Consider the following 19,993-nt stretch of genomic DNA (forward strand, 5'->3'; position numbering starts at 1 on the left):
AAATGTATGGTCATGCACTTGGCAGAAGGAATAAAGGTGTGACCTATTTTCTAAATGGGGAAAAAATCCAAAAATCAGAGGTGCAGAATTCGCTAAAGGTTAACTTGCAGGTTGAGTTGAGGGTATTGAATATAAATGCAATGCTAGCATTCATTTCATGAGAACTGGAATATTAAAAGCAAGTATGTAATGCAGAGACTCTGTAAAGTGTTTTTCAGACTGCACTTGGAGTACTATGAGCAGTTTTAGGCCCCTTGTCTAAGAAAAGATGTGTTGGCATTGGAGGGGGTCCTGAAAGGGTACATGAGAATGATCCTTGGAAGAAAGGGTTAACAAATGAGCTCTTGATGGCTCTGGGCCTGTACTCGCTGGAGTTTAGAAGAACGGGGGGGGGGGGGGGGGAGTGTTCTAATTGGAATCTATCAAATATTGAAAGGTCTGGATAAAGTGGATGTGGAGAGAATGTTTCCTACATTGACGACCAGAGGGCACCGCTTCAGAATTAAGGGATGTTAAATTCAAACAGAGATGAGGAAAATTTTCTTTAGTCTGAAAGTGGTGAATATGTGGAATTCATTGCCCAAGATGGCTGTGTAGGCCAAGTCATTGGGTATATTTGAGGCAGAGGTTGATGGGTTCTTGTTTAATTGGATTGTCAAAGGTTATGGAAAGGAGGCAGGAGAATGGGGTTTGGAGGGATAATAAATCAGCCATGATGGAATGGTGGAGCAGACTTGATGGGCTGAATGTCGTAATTCTGCTCCTGTGTCTTATACTATTAACCCAAACCTAGGAATAAATTCTCATAATCAAAGAGTCACTAACAGTTACAGCATCATTTCTGAGTTTGATAAACTTCTACCCATGTCAATAACAAATAATAACGAGTACATAATTATAACTTGTACATTTAGGTAACAGCATAAAGTCCATTTGGAGATGCACAAATGTCCTCAAGGGTAAGGGCCCAGTAGCAGCAGATACCAGTGGTGTTTTTCTAGTTTATGGCTCTGGCAAATCGTATAGTCGCTGCTATTTTTCTTGTTATTTTTGAGAATCTCTCATTTTCAACTATATAGTCTTGGGCATAGTGTACTTTAGTCCATAAAATCTTTTCAGCCACTGACGCATCAGAATCAGGTTTAATATCACCAGCGTATGCCATGCAATTAGTTGACTTTGTGTCAGCAGTACTTTGCAGTAGATGATAAGCATACAAAAAAGGATTGTAGCTGTAATTGTAGTATTTCATCAAAAGAATTTGTAAAGTATAGTGTGATCACACTAGAATGTTGCTAAGCCATAAAGATCTGCTGTTGCTGCCTTTGTAAAGGAGACAGCTCATTTGTTCCCTCGAGTTACTTCATCATTGCAGTTTTGAGCCACGCAGGTTATAACAACAATTGCAGTGGGTAATTGAAATGCAGGAAGAGGTTCATTGTCATTTTGTTATGTTTTATCAATATTCCCAAAGAGTGAGAAACCTGTATAATTTCCATATTTATCTATTGTCATGTGTTACTCCTAAGGCATAACAAGAGTTTGCGTAAGTATTCACTGTAGTACTGGCTGCAAGAATGCAAAAACCTCAAATATTTGAGCGGAACAGGAGGAAAGGTAGCTGTGTTGCCTTAGCTGCTATATGAAGTGCACACACCACACATCCATTAAAACTTTTCCCAGTGTCAGATCAGGAGGAACAGCCAAAGAAAAATGACACATGGGTTTGCATCAGGTGGCTATTTGCAATGGGCAAAATTAAAATTGTACAAGTTCTTTAGTACAGTTCAGTAAAGATAATTTAAAATAAACTACATAGTCTATGGTGCTGGTGGCAGTGGAGGCTGAAACTGTTACCAAAGTTGCTTTGGCATCTTTGAGTCCAGTGGCCAGGCTGTTCACAAACAAAAACATAACCCTTGTGGACATCCCCATCTTTTACCCCTACCATGTCCACAGTCCCATTTCCACATTTGTTGATGTAAATCAAAGAACTATAAAACCATACATTTAGAATAGCATAATTTAAATAGCTATGCTGTTTGTTATTTAACAAAAATAATATCAATCATAAGTGGGTCACTTAAGCTAAATGTGTATAAAAAAAGTAAGACTAGAACTTAAGTTTGCAGTGAAATTTTAAGCAGAAGTTAATCTGATAATGTTTAGCCAGAATTGGTCACTGTCATTTTAGTTAAATAGAAAACAAAACTACAAGTTAAAATAACACTCAGCTATCCCAATACTTTTGAAACAATGTACAATATTGCCCAGAGACTATAATGAAACAGCACGGGAAATCTCACACAAGTTTCTCACAAATCTCACATTGCCCTAAACAGCTTTAATCCTTTGATGTTCTACTTACTTTTGTCAATTTTATGTAATTTTTTAACCTAGATTGCAACTCATTAATAACATTTAGGGTGGGTGTCTCCACTTCAAGACTTGATATGAAATACTTCTGAAAACATTTATGAACGTGCTGTACATATTCATAAAACATAGAATCGACAGCACATTACAGGCCCTTCGGACCATAACATTTTGCCAACCATGTAACCTACTCTAGAAACTGCTAGTATTTCCCTACCGCATAGCCCTTTATTTTTCTAAGCTCCATGTACTCCATCTACTTAAAAGACCCTGTTGTCGCTGGCAGTGCATTCCATGCACCCACCACTGTCTGTATGAAAAACTTACCTCTGACATCCCCTTTGTACCTACTTCCAAGCACCTTAAAACTATGCCCTCTCGTGCTAGCTATTTCAGCCTTGAGAAAAAGCCTTTGGCTATCCACATGATCAATGTGTCTCATCATCTTGTACACCTCTATCAGGTCACCCTCATCCTCTGTCACTCCAAGGAGAAATGGCCAAGTTCACTCAATCTATTCTCATAAGCCACCCTCTCCAATCCAGGCAGCATCCTTGTAAATCTCCTCTGCACTCTCTCTATAGTATCCACATCCTTCCTGTAGGGAGGTGACCAGAAATTGACACAGTACTCCAAGTGGGGTCTAACTAAGGTCTTATACAGTTGTAACATTACCTCATGGCTCTTGAACTCTAACCCACAGTTGATGAAGGACAACACACCGCATGCCTTCTTAACAACACTGTCAAACTGCGCAGCAGCTTTGAGTGTCTTATGGACATGGACCCCAAGATATCTGAAGGGCCTGTAATGTACTGTACTATTCTATGTTCTATGTTCTCTGATCCTTCACTCTGCCAAGAGTCTTACCATTAATATTCTGTCTTCAAATTTGACCTACCAAAGTTAACCACTTCACACTTATCTGGGTTGAACTCAATCTGCCACTTCTCAGCCCAGTTCTGCAGCCTATCAATGTCATATTTTTACCTCGGACAACCCTCCAGACTATCCACAACACCCCCAACTTTTGTATCATCAGCAAAGTAGAACTTTGTTATCCAGGTCATTTATAAAAATCAGAAAGAAGAGGGGTCCCAGAAAACATCACTGCAGAACACCACTGGTCACTGACCTCCATGGATTTACAACCAACCTTTGCCTTCTGTGGGCAAGCCAATTTGGATCCCAGAAAGCAAGGTGTCTTTGGATCAAATGCCTTACTGAAATCCGCAAACACTACATCCACTGCTCAACCTTCAACAATGTGTTTTGTTACATTTCAAAGAATTCACTGTCAGGCACATTCTGTCCTTGACAAAGCCATGCTGACTATCCCTAATCAGATTATGTCTCTCCAAATGCTAATAAATTCTGCCTCTCAGGATCTTCTCCAACAACTTGCCCACTACTGAAATAAGACTCACTGGTCTATAACTTCCTGAGTTATCTCTACTCCTTTTTTTAATCACTAATTTTTATTGCAACACCAACAAATTACATTCAATACAACCAGTTGCCGATTACATTTTGACTGTTGAACCCAGCCACACCCAACACTCATTCCCACCCCCCTCACCACCCCTCTGCCCTCCACCAACCAACTGAATAGTAGTGCATACACAGCCAGAACATTTCTATCTTAACAGAAGATATTGAAGTTAGATATCAAATTTGTCTACATTAAGATTGTGTTCAGTTGTGCATCATTTATTCTTGCTGATGATAATTCCAGGTAAGAAATGTCCAAAAAGCTCCGAAGCCAGTGAGTACTTGAAATATCATGAGGAGCTTTCCAACTCTGGACTACAATCTTCTTAGCTGCAGTCAGACCTGCCAGCCAGATTTTGCATGTTTTTTCCGTAAGGGAAAGATGGGAGTCATCGTTTAGAAGATGTACAGCAGGGTCCATTGGTAATCGTACCCCTGTTAGTTCTGTAAGAGTACTGATAACCTTCCCCCACAAAATCAAAAACCCCTGGACATTCTCATACAACATGTATAAAAGAGCCAATGGTTCTGTGGGGGCAAAATGAGCAATATGAGTCAGCAACCAGTCCCATTTGATGTCTAATTCTCGGTGTTAGATATGCTGTATGACAAAATTTCGAGTGTATATACTGATGAATTGGGTTTTTCGAAGCACCGGCAGCATTAATACAAATTGCACCTCAGTCTAAGTCTTGTCCGAGTTCAGATATGTCCCTAACACAAAGTACACTGCAGATGCTGTGATCAGATCAAGACATGCAAAAAAACTGGATGAACTCAGCAGGTCGGGTAGCATCCATTGAAAGAAGCAGTCAATGTTTTGGGTCGAGACCCTTCATCATGACTAAAGAAGGAGGGGGCGGGGCCCTATAAAGAAGGTGGGGGGAGGGTGGAAAACCAATCAGGAAAGATCAAGGGGTGGGGGAGGGGAAGCAGGGAGGGGATAGGCAGGAGAGGTGAAGAAGGAATCTAAGGGGAAAGCACTATGGGTAGTAGAAGAAGGCAGTCATGAGAGGTGATAGGCAGCTAAAAGAGGAGACAGAGTGAAGGTGGAATGGGGGAAGGGAGAGGGAGGGAATTACTGGAAGTTGGAGAATTCGATGTTCATACCAAGGGGCTGGAGACTACCCAGACGGTATATGAGATGTTGTTCCTCCAACCGAAGTTTGGCCTCATCGTGGCAGTAGATGAGGCCATGTATGGACATATCCGAATGGGAACGTGAAGGAGTGAGTGGCAACCGGGAGATCCTGTTTGTGGTCCCCAGCACCACCACACTCCTCAGGTTGGCGGAACTGGTACTCAGACTTAGTAACTTCACTTTCTCCAGACCAAGGATGTAGTTATGGGTACTCGCAAGGGCCCGAGCTGTGCCTGCCTCTCTGTGGGTTATGTGGAACAGTCTATGCACCAAATCTATACTGGTACTGCTCCCCAACTTTTCCTTTGCTACATTCACGACTACATTGGTGCTGCTTCCTGCACCCATGCTGAGCTCGTCAATTTCATCCACTTTGCCGCTAACTTTCACCCAGCCCTGAAATTGACTTGGTCCATCTCGGACACTTCTCTCCCCTTTCTCGATCTCTCGGTCTTCATCTATGGAGACAGACTGTCCACTGACATCTTCTATAAACCCACTGACTCACATAACTACCTTGATTATACCTCTTCCCACCCTGCTAAATGCAAAAATTCTGTTCCCTATTCCCAGTTCCTCCGTCTCCGCTGCATCTGCTCCAAGGATGAGGCTTTCCGTTCCAGGACATCCCAAATGTTCTCTTTCTTTAAGAATCGTGGTTTCCCTTCTGCCGTCATCAATGGTGCCCTCACCCGCATCTCCTCCATTTCCGGCACTTCAGCCCTCACCCCATCCTCCCATCACCACAACAGGGACCGTGTCCCCCTTGTCCTCACCTATCACCCCACTAGACTCCGGATCCAGCATATTATCCTCCGCAACTTCTGCCACCTTCAACAGGACCCCACTACTAAGGACATCTTTCCCTTTCTACCCCTCTCTGCTTTATGCAGGGATCGTTCCCTCCGCGACTGCCTGGTCCACACGTCCCTCCCCACAGATCTCCCACCTGGCACTTATCCCTGCAAGCGTAGGGATACTCTACCACCACCTCTACTCTTACCACCATTCAAGGCCCCAAACAGTCCTTCCAGGTGAGGCAACACTTCACTTGTGAGTCTGTTGGGGTAATCTATTGCATCTGGTGCTCCCGGTGTGACCTCCTTTACATTGGCGAGACCCAATGCAGATTGGGGGACTGCTTCGTCGAGCACCTACGCTCCATCCGCCACAACAGACAGGATCTCCCGGTTGCCACTCACTTCAACTCTCCTTCACATTCCCATTCAGATATGTCCATACATGGCCTCCTCTACTGCCATGATGAGGCCAAACTTCAGTTGGAGGAACAACATCTCATATACCGTCTCGGTAGTCTCCAGCCCCTTGGTATGAACATCGAATTCTCCAACTTCCAGTAATTACCTCCCTCTCCCTTCTCCATCTCACCACCTCACTCTGTCTCCTCCTCTAGCTGCCTATCACCTCTCATGACTGCCTACTTCTACTACCCATAGTGGTTTCCCCTTGGATTCCTTCTTCACCTCTCCTGCCTATCCCCTCCCTGCTTCCCCTCCCCCACCCCTTGATCTTTCCTCTGATTGGTTTTCCACCCTCCCCCCACCTTCTTTATAGGGCCCCGCCCCCTCCTTCTTTAGTCCTGATGAAGGATCTCGACCCGAAACGTTGACTGCTTCTTTCAATGGATGCTGCCCAACCTGCTGAGTTCATCCAGCTTTTTTTTAAGATATGACCCTATCCCAGGCTTTCTTTCCTGATGTGGGCATATATTTCCGAGATTTTAATTTATCATAGATATATGACACTATCTGTCTTGGAGCACTCTGTATCCAACTTAAAATGGGATGGTCCTTTAAATCTGACCCCCAGGGAACCCTGTAGACTTTACAAGCTGATCTTACTCTAAAGTAGAAGAAAAGAGAGTGTTTATCAATATTATATTGAGATATAATGTGGGGTAAGATGTTCATTTTAATGACCGATATATGGGCTGCTACTGATGCTGGCAGGTGTCTCCATCTATTAATATCTATTTTTTTCAAAATTAATGAGTAATTTATTTTAGCCACAGACAATAGGGAAGTATTAATTTTAATACCCAAGTAGAGGACCTCATTTGTAACTTTAATCTGGGGAGGGAGAGACACCTTACTTTTATCTGTATTAATCAGCATCAGTGCTGATTTTGACAGATTAACTTTGTATCCTGAAAGAAATCCAAATTTCCTCAGTGTTTTTAAAAGATAGGGGAGAGTTTGTTGAAGATTTGCCATATAAACTAATGTGTCGTCCACGTAAAGTGATATCGAATGTGATGTTGTACCTATTGTAATAGGGGAGATCTGAGGAGAGTATCTAATTAAATGTGCAAGCGGTGCAATAGATATAGTAAAAATTAAAGGAGACAGAGGGTCCCCTTGTCCCGTGCCCTGTCCTATGTCAATTAACTGTGAGAAACCTCCTCTCACACATACCTGGGCTGAGGGATTAGCATACAGTGTTTGAATCATATTGATAAATATATCACTGAATTTAAATTCTTTTAGAACTCTCCAGAGGTATAACCATTCAAGGCGATCGAATGGTTTTTCAGCATCTAGAGATAGCAGGCCACAGACAGGTGGGATTTTATGCATTACATTCAGTATGTGTAAGAGCCAGTGAATATTATCAGATGCGAGACATTCCCTGATAAAGCCCGTTTGATCTGGGCTAATTATTTTCCCAACTTCTGTCTAAAGTCTACTGGCTAAGACTTTGGAAAATATCTTGAGGTCGGCATTTATCAAGGAGATTGGACAGCGATCGGCACTCTCCAAGGGATCCTTACCGGGCTTAGGTATAACTGTGATCAGGGCTGTGTTTAGATCTCTATGGAAAGCACCATTTCCAATAGCATAATTTAATGTTTCTAGCCATACTGGTCCAAGAATATCCCAAAGTGCTAGGTAAAGTTCCACAGGTCTGCCATCTATACCTGGTGTACGGCCGTTACTTGTAGCTTTGACTGCTTTGAGTAGCTCATCCAGTGTAATAGGAGAGTCTAGAGTAGTGGTGTCCTCTAATGACAATGCAGGGAAGTCTAGTCCACTAAAAAAATCACTGAAGTCATTCTCAGAAGGAACTGAGCCACTTGTACACAGTTCTTTAAAGTAACTCCTGAACGTCTCATTTATTTCCTCTGTTGAAGATACTACTCCACGTTTAGCACATCTAATCACTGGTATAGACCTTTCAGCTTCCTGTTGTTTGAGCATTAGAGCCAAAGGATGGCTTGCTCTGCTGTCTTCTGCATAATACTTATGTTTGGTTATATGGATCATATATTCTGCTCTGCTTCTTAATAAATTATTTAATTCTGCTGGTTTTGTTTTGATCTCATTTTCTTTTGTTATGGTGTATCTCCTTTTGGATCATTCTCCAAAACCTTACTAGGGTGGAGATCTTTTGAAGCCGGCTTTTATGTAGATAGGAACTGAGCCATATGGCATTAATTCGTAAGAAACCCTTGATGGAGGCCCAAACCACTGTCACATCTGAGACACTTTTTATTTAAATATATAAATTCTGTCAGTTTTGTCCTCAGTTATGTTAGAAATTCAACGTTTTTTTTAGAAAGGTGGAGTTAATCCTCCACCTAGTAGCCTTATTTTTGATTTTGCCATAATTAAAATTAGATATAACTGGGTTGTGATCAGATAGATGTCTGGGCAGAAATTCTATTGAGTGTACCAAAGGCAGCAAACCAGAGAATATAAGAATGTAATCTATCCGAGAGGAAGTTTTATGTCTTGTGGAGAAGAAGGTATAGTCTTTAGCAGATGGATTATGTACCCTCTACACATCAGTTAAATTTAAATCTGTTAGAAAGAGGTTAAGTGCTTTGGAAGCAGATTCTTGAGAGCTTGATATAGTTGAAGATTTATTGAGGTTATTGTTTGCCAAAGCATTCATGTCCGAACCAACATATAGTTGGTAGTCACTTAACTTCAGTAATTATGAGGTAATTGAGGGAAAAAACTCAGCCTCGAATATATTTGGGACATACAGGCTAATGAATGCAACTTTTTTACCTTGAATGGATGTACAGCAAAAAGCTAGACGCCCTTCATTGTCAGAGCCAGTCCTTTCAATTGATCATTAACACTGTGTCTCATTAATATCATAACTCCTTTTGTCTGAGTGCCATCAGCTGATGCCACAATGGGTTTATAAAAGTGGTTTTGAATCCTGGGAATGTCTCTACTTTTCTTGAACAAGGGAACAACATTTGCAGTTCTCCAACCCTCTGGTACTTCTCCCATCCCTATTGATGATGCAAATATCATCACCAAAGGCTCAGCAATTTCCTCTCTCACTTCCCACAGTAGCCTGAGGTATATCTCATCTGGACACAGCAACTTATCTAACTTAATGCTTTCCCAAACCTCCAGCACATTCTCTTTCTTAATATCTATTTGCTCAAATGTTTCAGTCCACTGTAAGTCATCCCCACAATTGCCAAGGTCCATGACCCTGGTGATTACTGAAGCAAAGTATTCATTAAGTGCCTCTGCTACCTCCTCTACCTCCATGAACACGTTTCCACTATTGCACTTGATTGGTCCTATTCTCACACGGTTCATCCTCTTCCTCTTCACGTACTTGTTGAATGTCTTGGGGTTTTCCTTAATCCTGCTTGCCAAGGCCTTCTTATGTCCCTTCTAACTCTCCTAATTTCACTTATAAACTCCTTCATGGCAACCTTGTAATTTACTGGAGCTCAAACAGCACTTAGTTTCTTGAGCCTTTTGTAAGCTTTTCTTCTTACCTGGATTTTCTAAATCCTTTGTACTCCATGATTCTTTTACCCTGCCATCCTTTCCCTGTCTCAATGGAACAGACCTACACAGAACACCATGCAAATATTCCCTGAACATTTGCTAACATTTGCCATGCAGTTCCCTGAGAAATCTATTCCCAATTTATACTCCCAAGTGTCTGCTTAATAGCATCATATTTTCCCCTACCCCAATTAAATGTTTTCCCAAATCTCTCTCCAGTGCTATGGTGAAGGAGATAGAGTTGTGATCACTATCTCCAGAATGCTCTCCCACTGAGAGATCTGACACCTGACCAGGTCCATTTCCCAATACCAGATCAAGTACAGCCTCGCCTCGAGTTGGCTTATCTACATATTGCGTCAGGAAATCTTCCTCAACACAGCTAACAAACTCCACCTCATCCAAACCCCTTGTTCTAAGAAGATGCCAATCATTAATAGGAAAGTTAAGATCACCCATCACAACAATCCTATTATTATTGCACCACTCCAGAATCTGCAGAATCTATAGTGGCATGGAAAAGTTTGGGCGCCCCTGGTCAAAATTTCTGTTACTGTGAATAGTCAAGTGAGTAGAAGATGACCTGATCTCCAAAAGTCATAAAGTTAAAGATGAAACATTCTTTTCAACATTTTAAGCAAGATCAGTGTATTATTTTTGTTTTGTACAATTTTAGAGTGATAAAAAGGAAAGAAGCACCATTCAAAAGTTTGGGCACCCCAAGAGATTTGAGCTGTCAGATAACTTTTACCAAGATCTCAGACTTTAATTAGCTTGTTAGGGCTATGGCTTGTTCACAGTCATCATTAGGAAAGGCCAGGTGATGCAAATTTCAAAGCTTTATAAATACCCTGACTCCTCAAACCTTGTCCCAACAATCAGCAGCCACGGGCTCCTCTAAGCAGCTACCTAGCGCTCTGAAAATTAAAATAAATGATGCCCACAAAGCAGGAGAAGGCTATAAGATGATAGCAACACGTTCTCAGGTAGCCATTTCCTTAGTTTGTAATGTAATTAAGAAATGGCAGTTAACAGGAACGGTGGAGGTCAAGTTGAGGTCTGGAAGACCAAGAAAACTTTCCAAGAGAACTGCTCATAGGATTGCTAGAAAGGCAAATCAAAAATCTTGTTTGACTGCAAAAGACCTTCAGGAAGATTTAGCAGACTCTTGGAGTGGTGGTGCACTGTTCTACTGTGCAGCAACACCCGCACAAAGATGACCTTCATGGAAGAGTCATCAGAAGAAAACCTCTCTTGCACCCTCACCACAAAATTCAGTGTCAGAAGTTTGCAAAGAAACATCTAAACAAGCCTGATGCATTTTGGAAACAAGTCCTGTGGACTGATGCATTTAAACTATAACTTTTTGGGCACAATGAGCAAAGGTACGTTTGGAGATAAAAGGGTTCAGAATTTCATGAAAGGAACACCTCTCCAACTGTTAAGCACGGGGGTGAATCGAACATGCTTTGGGCTTATGTTGCAGCCAGTGGCACGGGGAACATTTCACTGGTAGAGGGAAGAATGAATTCAATTAAATACCAGCAACTTCTGGAAGCAAATATCAGACCATCTGTAAAAAAGCTGAGGACGAAAAGAGGGTGGCTTCTACAACAGGATAATGATCCTAAACACACCTCAAGATCCACAATGGACTTCCTCAAGAAGCGCAAGCTGTAGGTTTTTCCACGGCCCTCACAGTCCCCCGACATTGACATCTTCAAAAATCTGTGGATAGACCTCAAAAGAGCAGTGCATGCAAGACGGCTCAAGAATCTCACAGAACTAGAAGCCTTTTGCAAGGAAGAATGGACGAAAATCCCCCAAACAAGAATTCTGGCTACAGAAAGCATTTACAAGCTGTCATATTTGCCAAAGGGGGGTGTTAGTAAGTATTGACCATGCAGTGTGCCCAAACTTTTGCTTCAGGCCCTTTTCCTTTTCTGTTATTTTGAAACAGTAAAAGATGGAAATAAAAAAAGTAATCTTGTTTAAAATATTAAAAAAATGTGTCAGCTTTAACTTTATGCCTTTTGGAAATCAGGTCATCTTTTATTCGCTTAGCTATTCACAGTAACAGAAATGTTGACCAGGGGTGCCCAAACTTTTGCATATCACTGTATCTGCATCTCATTGTCCTTGTTATTAACGGGGGTCTATAAATAACCAGTAGAGTTATTGACCCCTTCCTGTTTCTGACTTACACCCACACTGACTTCATAGACAATTTCTCCATGACTTCCTCTTTCTCTGCAGCCGTGATACTATCCTTGATTAGCAATGCCACGCCCCCCACTTCTTTTGGCTCCCTCCCTGTCCTTTTTGAAACATCTAAAGCCCGGCACACTCAGCAGCCATTCCTGCCCATGAAACATCCAAGTCTCTGCGATGGCCACATCGTCATAGTTCCACGTATTGACCCACACTCTAAGTTAATTTGCCTTGTTTATGATACTCCTTGCATTAAAATAGATACTTCTCAAACCATCTGGCTGAGTACATCTTTGTTCTTTCATCTACCTATCCTTTCTCATAAACTCCCTACAAACTGTCTCAACTTGTGTCCCATGATTGTGGAGCCAAGTTTCCATCGAACTCTATATACGTTTGCTGATGACACCACATTTGTAGGCCGTATCTTGGGTAATGATGAGTCTGAGTACAGAGAGGAAATTAAGAACCTGGTGGCATGGTGCGAAGACAATAACCTATCCCTCAACGTCAGCAAGACTAAGGAATTGGTTGTTGACTTCACAACCCCATCTACATCGGTGGTGCGCAGGTGGAACAGGTCAAAAGCTTTAAGTTCCTCAGGGTGAATAGCACAAATGACCTGACTTGGTCTAACCAAGCAGAGTCCACTGCCAAGAAGGCCCACCGGTGCCTTTACTTCCTGAGAAAGCTGAAGAAATTTGGCCTGTCCCCTAAAACCCTCACTAATTTTTATAGGTACACCGTAGAAAGCATTCTTCTAGGGTGCATCACAACCTGGTATGGAAGTTGTCCTGTCCAAGACCGGAAGAAGCTGCAGAAGATCGTGAACATAGCCCAGCACGTCGCACAAACCAACCTTCCATCCTTGGACTCACTTTACCCCACATGCTGTCAGAGCAGTGCTGCCAGGATAATCAAGGACACGACCCAGCCAGCCAACACACTTTTTGTCCCACTTCCCTCTGGGAGAAGGTTCAGGAGCATGAAGATTCGTATGGCCAGATTTGGGAACAGCTTCTATCCAACTGTGATAAGACCGCTGAACGGATCCTGACCCGGATCTGGGCTGTACTTTCAAATATCTGGACCTGACTTACACTACAGTACTTCCCCTTTTCTAATTTCTAATTATGATTTATAATTTAAATTTAAATTTTTATGTTTTTAAAAATTTTATAATTTAAATTTTTATTATATATCGATTTGTACTCGGGCTCCCTTCTGCGAAGCGCAGAAACAAATATCACTGTGATGATTGTACACTCTCGTATCAATTATTTGGTGACAATAAAGTAAGTAAGTAAATTAAGTAAGTAACCACTACATCCTTTGCCTCTTCACCAGTTCCCACCCCACTGCAAATCTAGTTTAAACCCTCCCCAGTAGCATTAGCAAACCTCTCTCCCAGCATATTGGTTCCCCTCCAGTTCAGGTGCAACCTGTCCCATTTGTACAGGTCACCCCTTCCCCAGAAAAGGTTCCAATTATCCAAGAACTTGAAACCCTGCTCCCTGCACCATCTCCTCAGCCACCCATTTGTCTGCACTCTCTTCCTGTTCTGACCTTCCCTAGCTTGTGGCACTGGGAGTAATCTGGAGAATATCACTTTGGAGGTCCTGCTCTTCAGTCTCCTTCCTAACTCCCTAAACTTGTTGCTCAGGACCTTCTCCTGCCCATATCATTGGTACCAATATGTACCACAACCTCTGGCTGCTCACCCTCCTTCAAGGATATTTTGTAATCGCTCAGAGACATCTGGACCCTAGCACCCGGGAGGCAACACACTATCCTGGCATCTGTTTTGCTGTCACAGAATCTTCTATCTGTCTCCTAACTATCGAGTCCCCAATAATTATTGGTCTGGCTGCTGCTGCCTTGTCCAGATAGTTCAACCCTTCATCAGTATCGAAAGGGTTCTACCTGTAGCTGAGGGGAATGACCACAGGGAGACCCTGCACTGACTTTCCCCCCTTTACCTTTCTTGGTGTTCACCCACCTACTCCCTGAATTCTGCACTCTGGGTGTAACCACCTGCTCAAAAGTCTTATCTATCAAATGCTCTTCCTCCCAGATGATCCTTAGTTCATCCAGCTCCAGCTCCTTAGAGTGGACTTTAAGGAACCAGAGTTGGCTGCACATCCCCCAGGTGTAGTCATCAGGTCAGGTTCCATGAATTCCCACATCCTACAGGAGGAGCATTCTACTGCCATATCTGCCATCCGGCCTGCACTGTGCTGTGACCAAAACCAAATCAGCAATAATGAAAGGAAAAACCTATCCTCTTCTCTGTTTCTTTGGCCTTAGCCTCTTCTCATCAAAGCCTTTAAGTTCCCAATCTGACTCTAGCCCCCACTCTGATGATGGCTGCTCCACTAGACCCTCTCACTTTTTTATGGTTTAAAAAAAGTGATAAACTCCCATGCAAGGAGAAAGAACTCACCACATTTGTGGTGCTCCGCCTGCCTTCCACTGCAGCCAATGCCTCTGATGCTTCGTGCACACTGGCTACTGTTTTTAAGAAAAGCCCCCACGCAAGGAGGAAGAACTCACCGTTTGGTGGTGCTCTGCCTGCCCTGTACTGCTGCCGATGTCTCCGACACTTCCTGCGCACTGGCTACTGTTTTTAAGACCCGCATTAACATTGTTGACTATTATACGACACTGTGTAGCTTATGCCATTCTACAGTATGTGGGAAACATTTCCTTAGAGCTCCAACTAAATCAGTTCAAGGTACATTTAAATCAACATATCGCTCAATCCCTCTGCACCCCTCTGCCTCTCATCTCCCATTGTGCCTTTGGGAGCCTCTGCCAGTGGCAGGGCACCAGCTGACACCAGCCTCACTGAGTACTTGAAAGGGGCTACATAGTGTGGGCTTTGTTAAAACCATACCTGGAGGAGGTAGGGGGACAGCAGGTTATAATCATTGAGTTCATCCTAAGACTCTGGTGCCAATTGTTTCTTTTTAAATATTGAGATAGTCTCCGTTATGCTTTGCCTGTTCTTTTTGTATCTCTTATTCACATTCTCTGTTTTGTTTTTATAAGATTCAATCAACTGTTTTACATTTCACATCTACATTGAACAAAAATATAGGCCACCCTGCAGTCTTCTCTTATTTTCCTTTCTCTAACAGCACATTTGCAGACACTCACAGTCTATTCCACTCAGTAATATACTTAAAACAATCTTAATGCTTTCTGGTCCATAATTTGCAGACTTGCACACTACTGAAGTCCTTTTAGAGACTGGGGCAGGGATCTTTTATACTGCCATTCTCACCCACACACACACACACACACACACACACACAAACACACACACACAGGGTGCAATTGCACACACAGTCACACACATTTCAGAATTCTTTTTTTTAACCACATACTTACTGTGCTTCCATGGGATCGGACCCAACTGGGGAAACCTCTTTTTCTCTGTTGCCGTAGGATCTGACCTGGGCCAAGGCAACTTATTTTCTTCTGTTTAACATGTCCCTGCAAGATCTGGTCCTGCAGCAGGGTAATTCCTTCCTGTGATCCTGTGGGATCTGACCTGGCCGAGAACATCCTATTTTAACATCCTCCTATGGGATCCAACCTGGACTGGGGCACTCTCTTTGTATTTACACCGCAGCTTTCCTCTGTCAGCAAGTAAGCTGTTGGTGTCCCTTGACCAGTCCACACAGGATAAAATTTGTATTTCAGCAACCGACTCAAATGTGCAGTAGGATTCAGGACTGATCGGCTACTGGGGCTGAATTCTTTTCTGCTGTATAACAAAGACAAGTGTTAGCCATCTTGGTGGAACTTCTAAGTATCTGTCATCATTGATTAACTGGATGCTGAAAACTCGCGCTCATTCCTCAATTACACGTTACTTTATTTGTCCACTGTAGAACAGCATGGCTCCTGTCACCACGTTGTTCTAAAGTCAGACAGAAAAATGTTGTTTTCATACAAAATTGACTAGTGTTGCAGATATTGGCCATTTGGCAATGTGTACGTTTGAATTCCTTGCTTGCATAATCAATCACCATTCACAATAGATGTATTAAAAATTGATAGAAACTACAAGCTTACATTCGATGATGTGTTGAAGTTAGTAGAGCAATTCATTGTCCCTTAGTTGATGTGGGTGTTTGGCATCCTTACACTTTATTCTTATCTTGTGTCCAGTAAGTGAAAATGGCTCCAGCAATCTGTTTTGCAAAGGGAAGCTATGCTCTTCAAGAATATTTCTTGACTGGGCTGTCTGCACTTTATTTGCAGTCTTGGACATTATGGTAGCCCTTGCCTTAGTGCAACTTCCACATGTGCATTGATATATTTAGCGACAGATTGTACCCTGGGTGCCTTTCATTTAATAAAGGTGATAGGGCTTGAGTCATTCTTTGCTTATATGTGGATCAGAGCCATGAGAGGTTTGTTGGCATAAGCATGGTTCATAGCTGCACCAAATCCAGCAAAGTCAGTGTTCTATGGGAGAATTTCAAATGCTAAATTGATTTTGCACTAGAAAACAGAATGATGCAACTCCACTCATTGCCTGCAATCTACACACAAAACACAGTTAAAGATTCAATCATCAAGTTAAAAAATATATAAAAGTCTTCAAGCACCAGTCGTGATAACCTTTCTGAATAGTAGTAATTTGAAAACAGTGCATCTGCAACCTAGGATTCTGCTGATGGTGGTCAAACCCTATTGTTGTGATTTAGTGATGCCCTCCGACTTGAACTTTATTTTTGTCTTGTTCCAAACTGTTCAGCCACCTAACTAACATTGAATGATGTCAACCTTTGTTAAATAACTCCAAGGGGCATTGTACAAATTCAACAGCCTGGGATAAAAGATTGTTAAAAATGAAAAAAAAAGATTGTATTATGTAGCGCACTAATATTTTGTTGCTTAGTAACAATTAATATTTTTCATTCTAGTTGGAAATAGGAAATGAGCGTGATTGACAATTGGAACACATTCTCAATTCCTGTGCCATGTTGTAATGGGGAAGTTAACAATATACGTTATCCTAATGGGATAAAGATTGTGTTTACTTGAAAGGACTTCATGTTTTAAAACCAGTTTTTCTTCCATTTATCAAAGCAATGACTCAAAAATTAAGCTCAATTGAGTGTATCTAAGCTCAATGTGAAATTGACTTTGTTCAAGAGAAGCTGCTCTGGGTACTGTCTTATTTATATTTGAAAATAACTTTTCTTATTCCTTCATCCTTAAAGAATGTTAGGAAGCAGAATGAAATATGTTCACAAGCCATTCCTTGTGGTTACAAACACTGGATCGATTGGTTATTCTCCAGCTAACGGTAGAAATGATGAACATAATGGAAATTACTTCACTGAACTCAGCTAGAGCAGCACTATGAATTGAGGCTTCAAGGCATTGAGGGGGTGGAATCTGTCGTGATTTGCATTGTCACCAAATGTACATGCAGATGTGAGGCTTTCAGGTCAGCACAGTCAAGCAGCATTTCAGTGCTCATTCAGCAAATCATCAATTCTAATTGATGTCCTTATGTTGGAGGATTACTGTTGTATCCAATAAACTGGGAATCCAAAAAGAGTGTAAGTTTTCAGCTGAGAGCTGAGAACGCTGGAGCGAAGTTTAGAAACAGCTTTATTCAGCTGGACTTCAAGTTTGCAGATAGGATTAAATGGGTGAATAGAAAGATCACCCATTTTCAATTATATGAATTTGAAGATGTTAGAATCTAATTTATTTAATGCACTAAAGATTGATTTATGATCATTAAATAAACTGAAGGCTGAATTTATGTCCCAAAATGTGACTTGCATCTTACCTTTTGAATACATAGAATATATAGTGAAACAATTTTATCTGCTTGTTTTTCAGGATCATTTTTTGCTACCAGCTATCAGCCATAACAAGACAACCAGACCAAAAATGTCTCTTGTTTTACCAGCAATGAACATTGACGGTAAGTGATGCACATTTGAATGAAGGATTAATAAGGTTAATGGCTGTCCAGGTTTTCATTTTTATGTGTATGTATAATGTACATTTAGACCTTTAGGAAAAGCAAGAAATTGTGTAAACACATGCAGGGAACCTGGAGATTTAATAAGACAGAGAAAAAAAATCAAAGGAATGAGAGAGGAAGATTATTAATTACTGTTAATTTCCTATGCTTTATATGAGTTAGGATATTTGTTCTTAATTTAAAAAAAAAACAGGTAACTGGAATTCAATAATGACAAGTGCATAGTGTTGGAACCATGTGGAGTGGAGCATTGCAGCTTAAAGTGTGGACACCTGCTCCCACAAACAACATTCTGACAGAATTTTTTTAACTACTTTTGATTGAGAAATAAAGAATGGTCTGAAGAATAGTGGCTACATTTCAAAAGTACTTCCTTAGATCTGAGAAGTCCTACGATCATATATAGGTACCATAGTCACAAGAAATTCAGGCCTTTTTTTCCTTTGGGAGGGTGAGCAGCCAGAGGTCTTGGTTCACGTTGGTACCAATGACATGGTGACAAAGTCCTGCAAAGTGAGTTCAGGAGTTTAGTGCTAAGTTAAAAGACAGGACCACCAGGGTTGTGATCTCAGGATTACTACCCATGCCATGTGATAGTGAGGCCAGAAGTAGAAAAATAATACAGTTTAACATGCGGCTAAAGAGATGGTGCAGGAGGGAGAGTATCAGATTTTTGGACCATTAGGCTCTCTTCCAGGGAAATAGGACCTTTACAGGTGAGGGGGTTTGTATGTGGCTGGAGGGGGCCTGATATCCTCACAGTTAGTGCTTCACAGTGGGAGAGGGAAGGGGTGGAGGGTAAACTTTAGTTGTGGTGGGATGGGAACCAGAATGCCAGAGCAGATAGTAAATGGGGCAAGATGTTGTTAAGCCTATAGACAAAGTCATGAATAGAAAGGTTGAGCATGGTGGGACTAATGTTCTGAATTGTCTATATTTTGATGCCAGGAGAGTCATAGCAAATGTAGATAAACTTAGGGCATGGATCAGTGTGTGAAATTATGATATTATAGCTATTAGTGAGACTTGGTTGCAGGAGGGGGAGGGCTAGCTACTCAGTGTTCCAGGGCTCCTTGTTTTAGGCATGATAGAATGGGGGGGATTAACAGGGGAGAGGTAGCATTACTAGTTAAAGAAACTAGGCTCAAACAGGACAGGCTGGAGAGCCTGTCTGCTGAGAGTGTATATGTAGAACAGAGGAATAAGACAGGGATGGCCACATTATATTATTGACTATCCAATAATCAACAGGATTTAGAGGAATATGCTTGTAGAGAGATTACAGACTATTGCAAAAAACATAAGGTTGTGATAGTTGGTGATTTTAACTTTCCACATATTGACTGGGGGACACCCATACTTTAAAAGGGGTGGATGGCATAGAGTTTGTCAGCTGTGTTCAGGAAAGTTTCCTTAATCAATCCATTGAGGTTCCAACTAGAGAGAGTCCAATATCATATTTCCTATAAGGGAATGAGACAGGGCAATTAACAGAAGTTTGTTTAGGGTAGTGGTTGCCAACCTGTCGATCGTGATCGACTGGTCGATCTTTGAGACTTTCCCAGTACATCCCGAAAAAAAAAAGAAAAAGAAATACACAAATACTTTTGAGAGATTGTTTCTGGATTGTGGGGTTTTAGTTCCGTTCTTTCTGCCCAGTGTGCATATGTGTAGCTGCCCCGCACTACACAGTGTAATTCAGTGGTCCCTAACCACTGGGCCGTGAGGAAACGATATGAGTCAGCTGCACCTTTCTTCATTCCCTGTCACGCTCACTGTTGAACTTGAACCCGCACAAAGACATCAGTCGGCTAAACGCAGTGACATCCTCGCACGGCCGGCGAGAACCGCCGATGCTACTGGTCCAGAGCACGGCCGGCGGGAAGTGCCGATGCTACTGGCCCGGAGCACGGCCGGCGGGAAGTGCCGATGCTACTGGCCCGGAGCACGGCCGGCGGGAAGTGCCGA

At 42.0% G+C, this 19,993-nt stretch overlaps 1 protein-coding gene across 2 annotated transcripts in view; it reads left to right on the plus strand.

Moving 5' to 3' along the window:
- The window catches only part of atf6 (activating transcription factor 6), a 342,394-nt gene that overhangs the window by 247,215 nt on the left and 75,186 nt on the right, over positions 1–19,993 (plus strand). For both annotated transcript variants that reach the window (XM_059984870.1, XM_059984869.1), the window contains exon 15: positions 17,878–17,962. In XM_059984870.1, coding sequence (XP_059840853.1) covers positions 17,878–17,962 — 85 coding nt within the window. The remainder of the gene's footprint in view (positions 1–17,877; positions 17,963–19,993) is intronic.

Source organism: Hypanus sabinus, chromosome 11 (genome assembly GCF_030144855.1).
Source record: "Hypanus sabinus isolate sHypSab1 chromosome 11, sHypSab1.hap1, whole genome shotgun sequence".
Taxonomy (NCBI): Eukaryota; Metazoa; Chordata; class Chondrichthyes; order Myliobatiformes; family Dasyatidae; genus Hypanus; species Hypanus sabinus.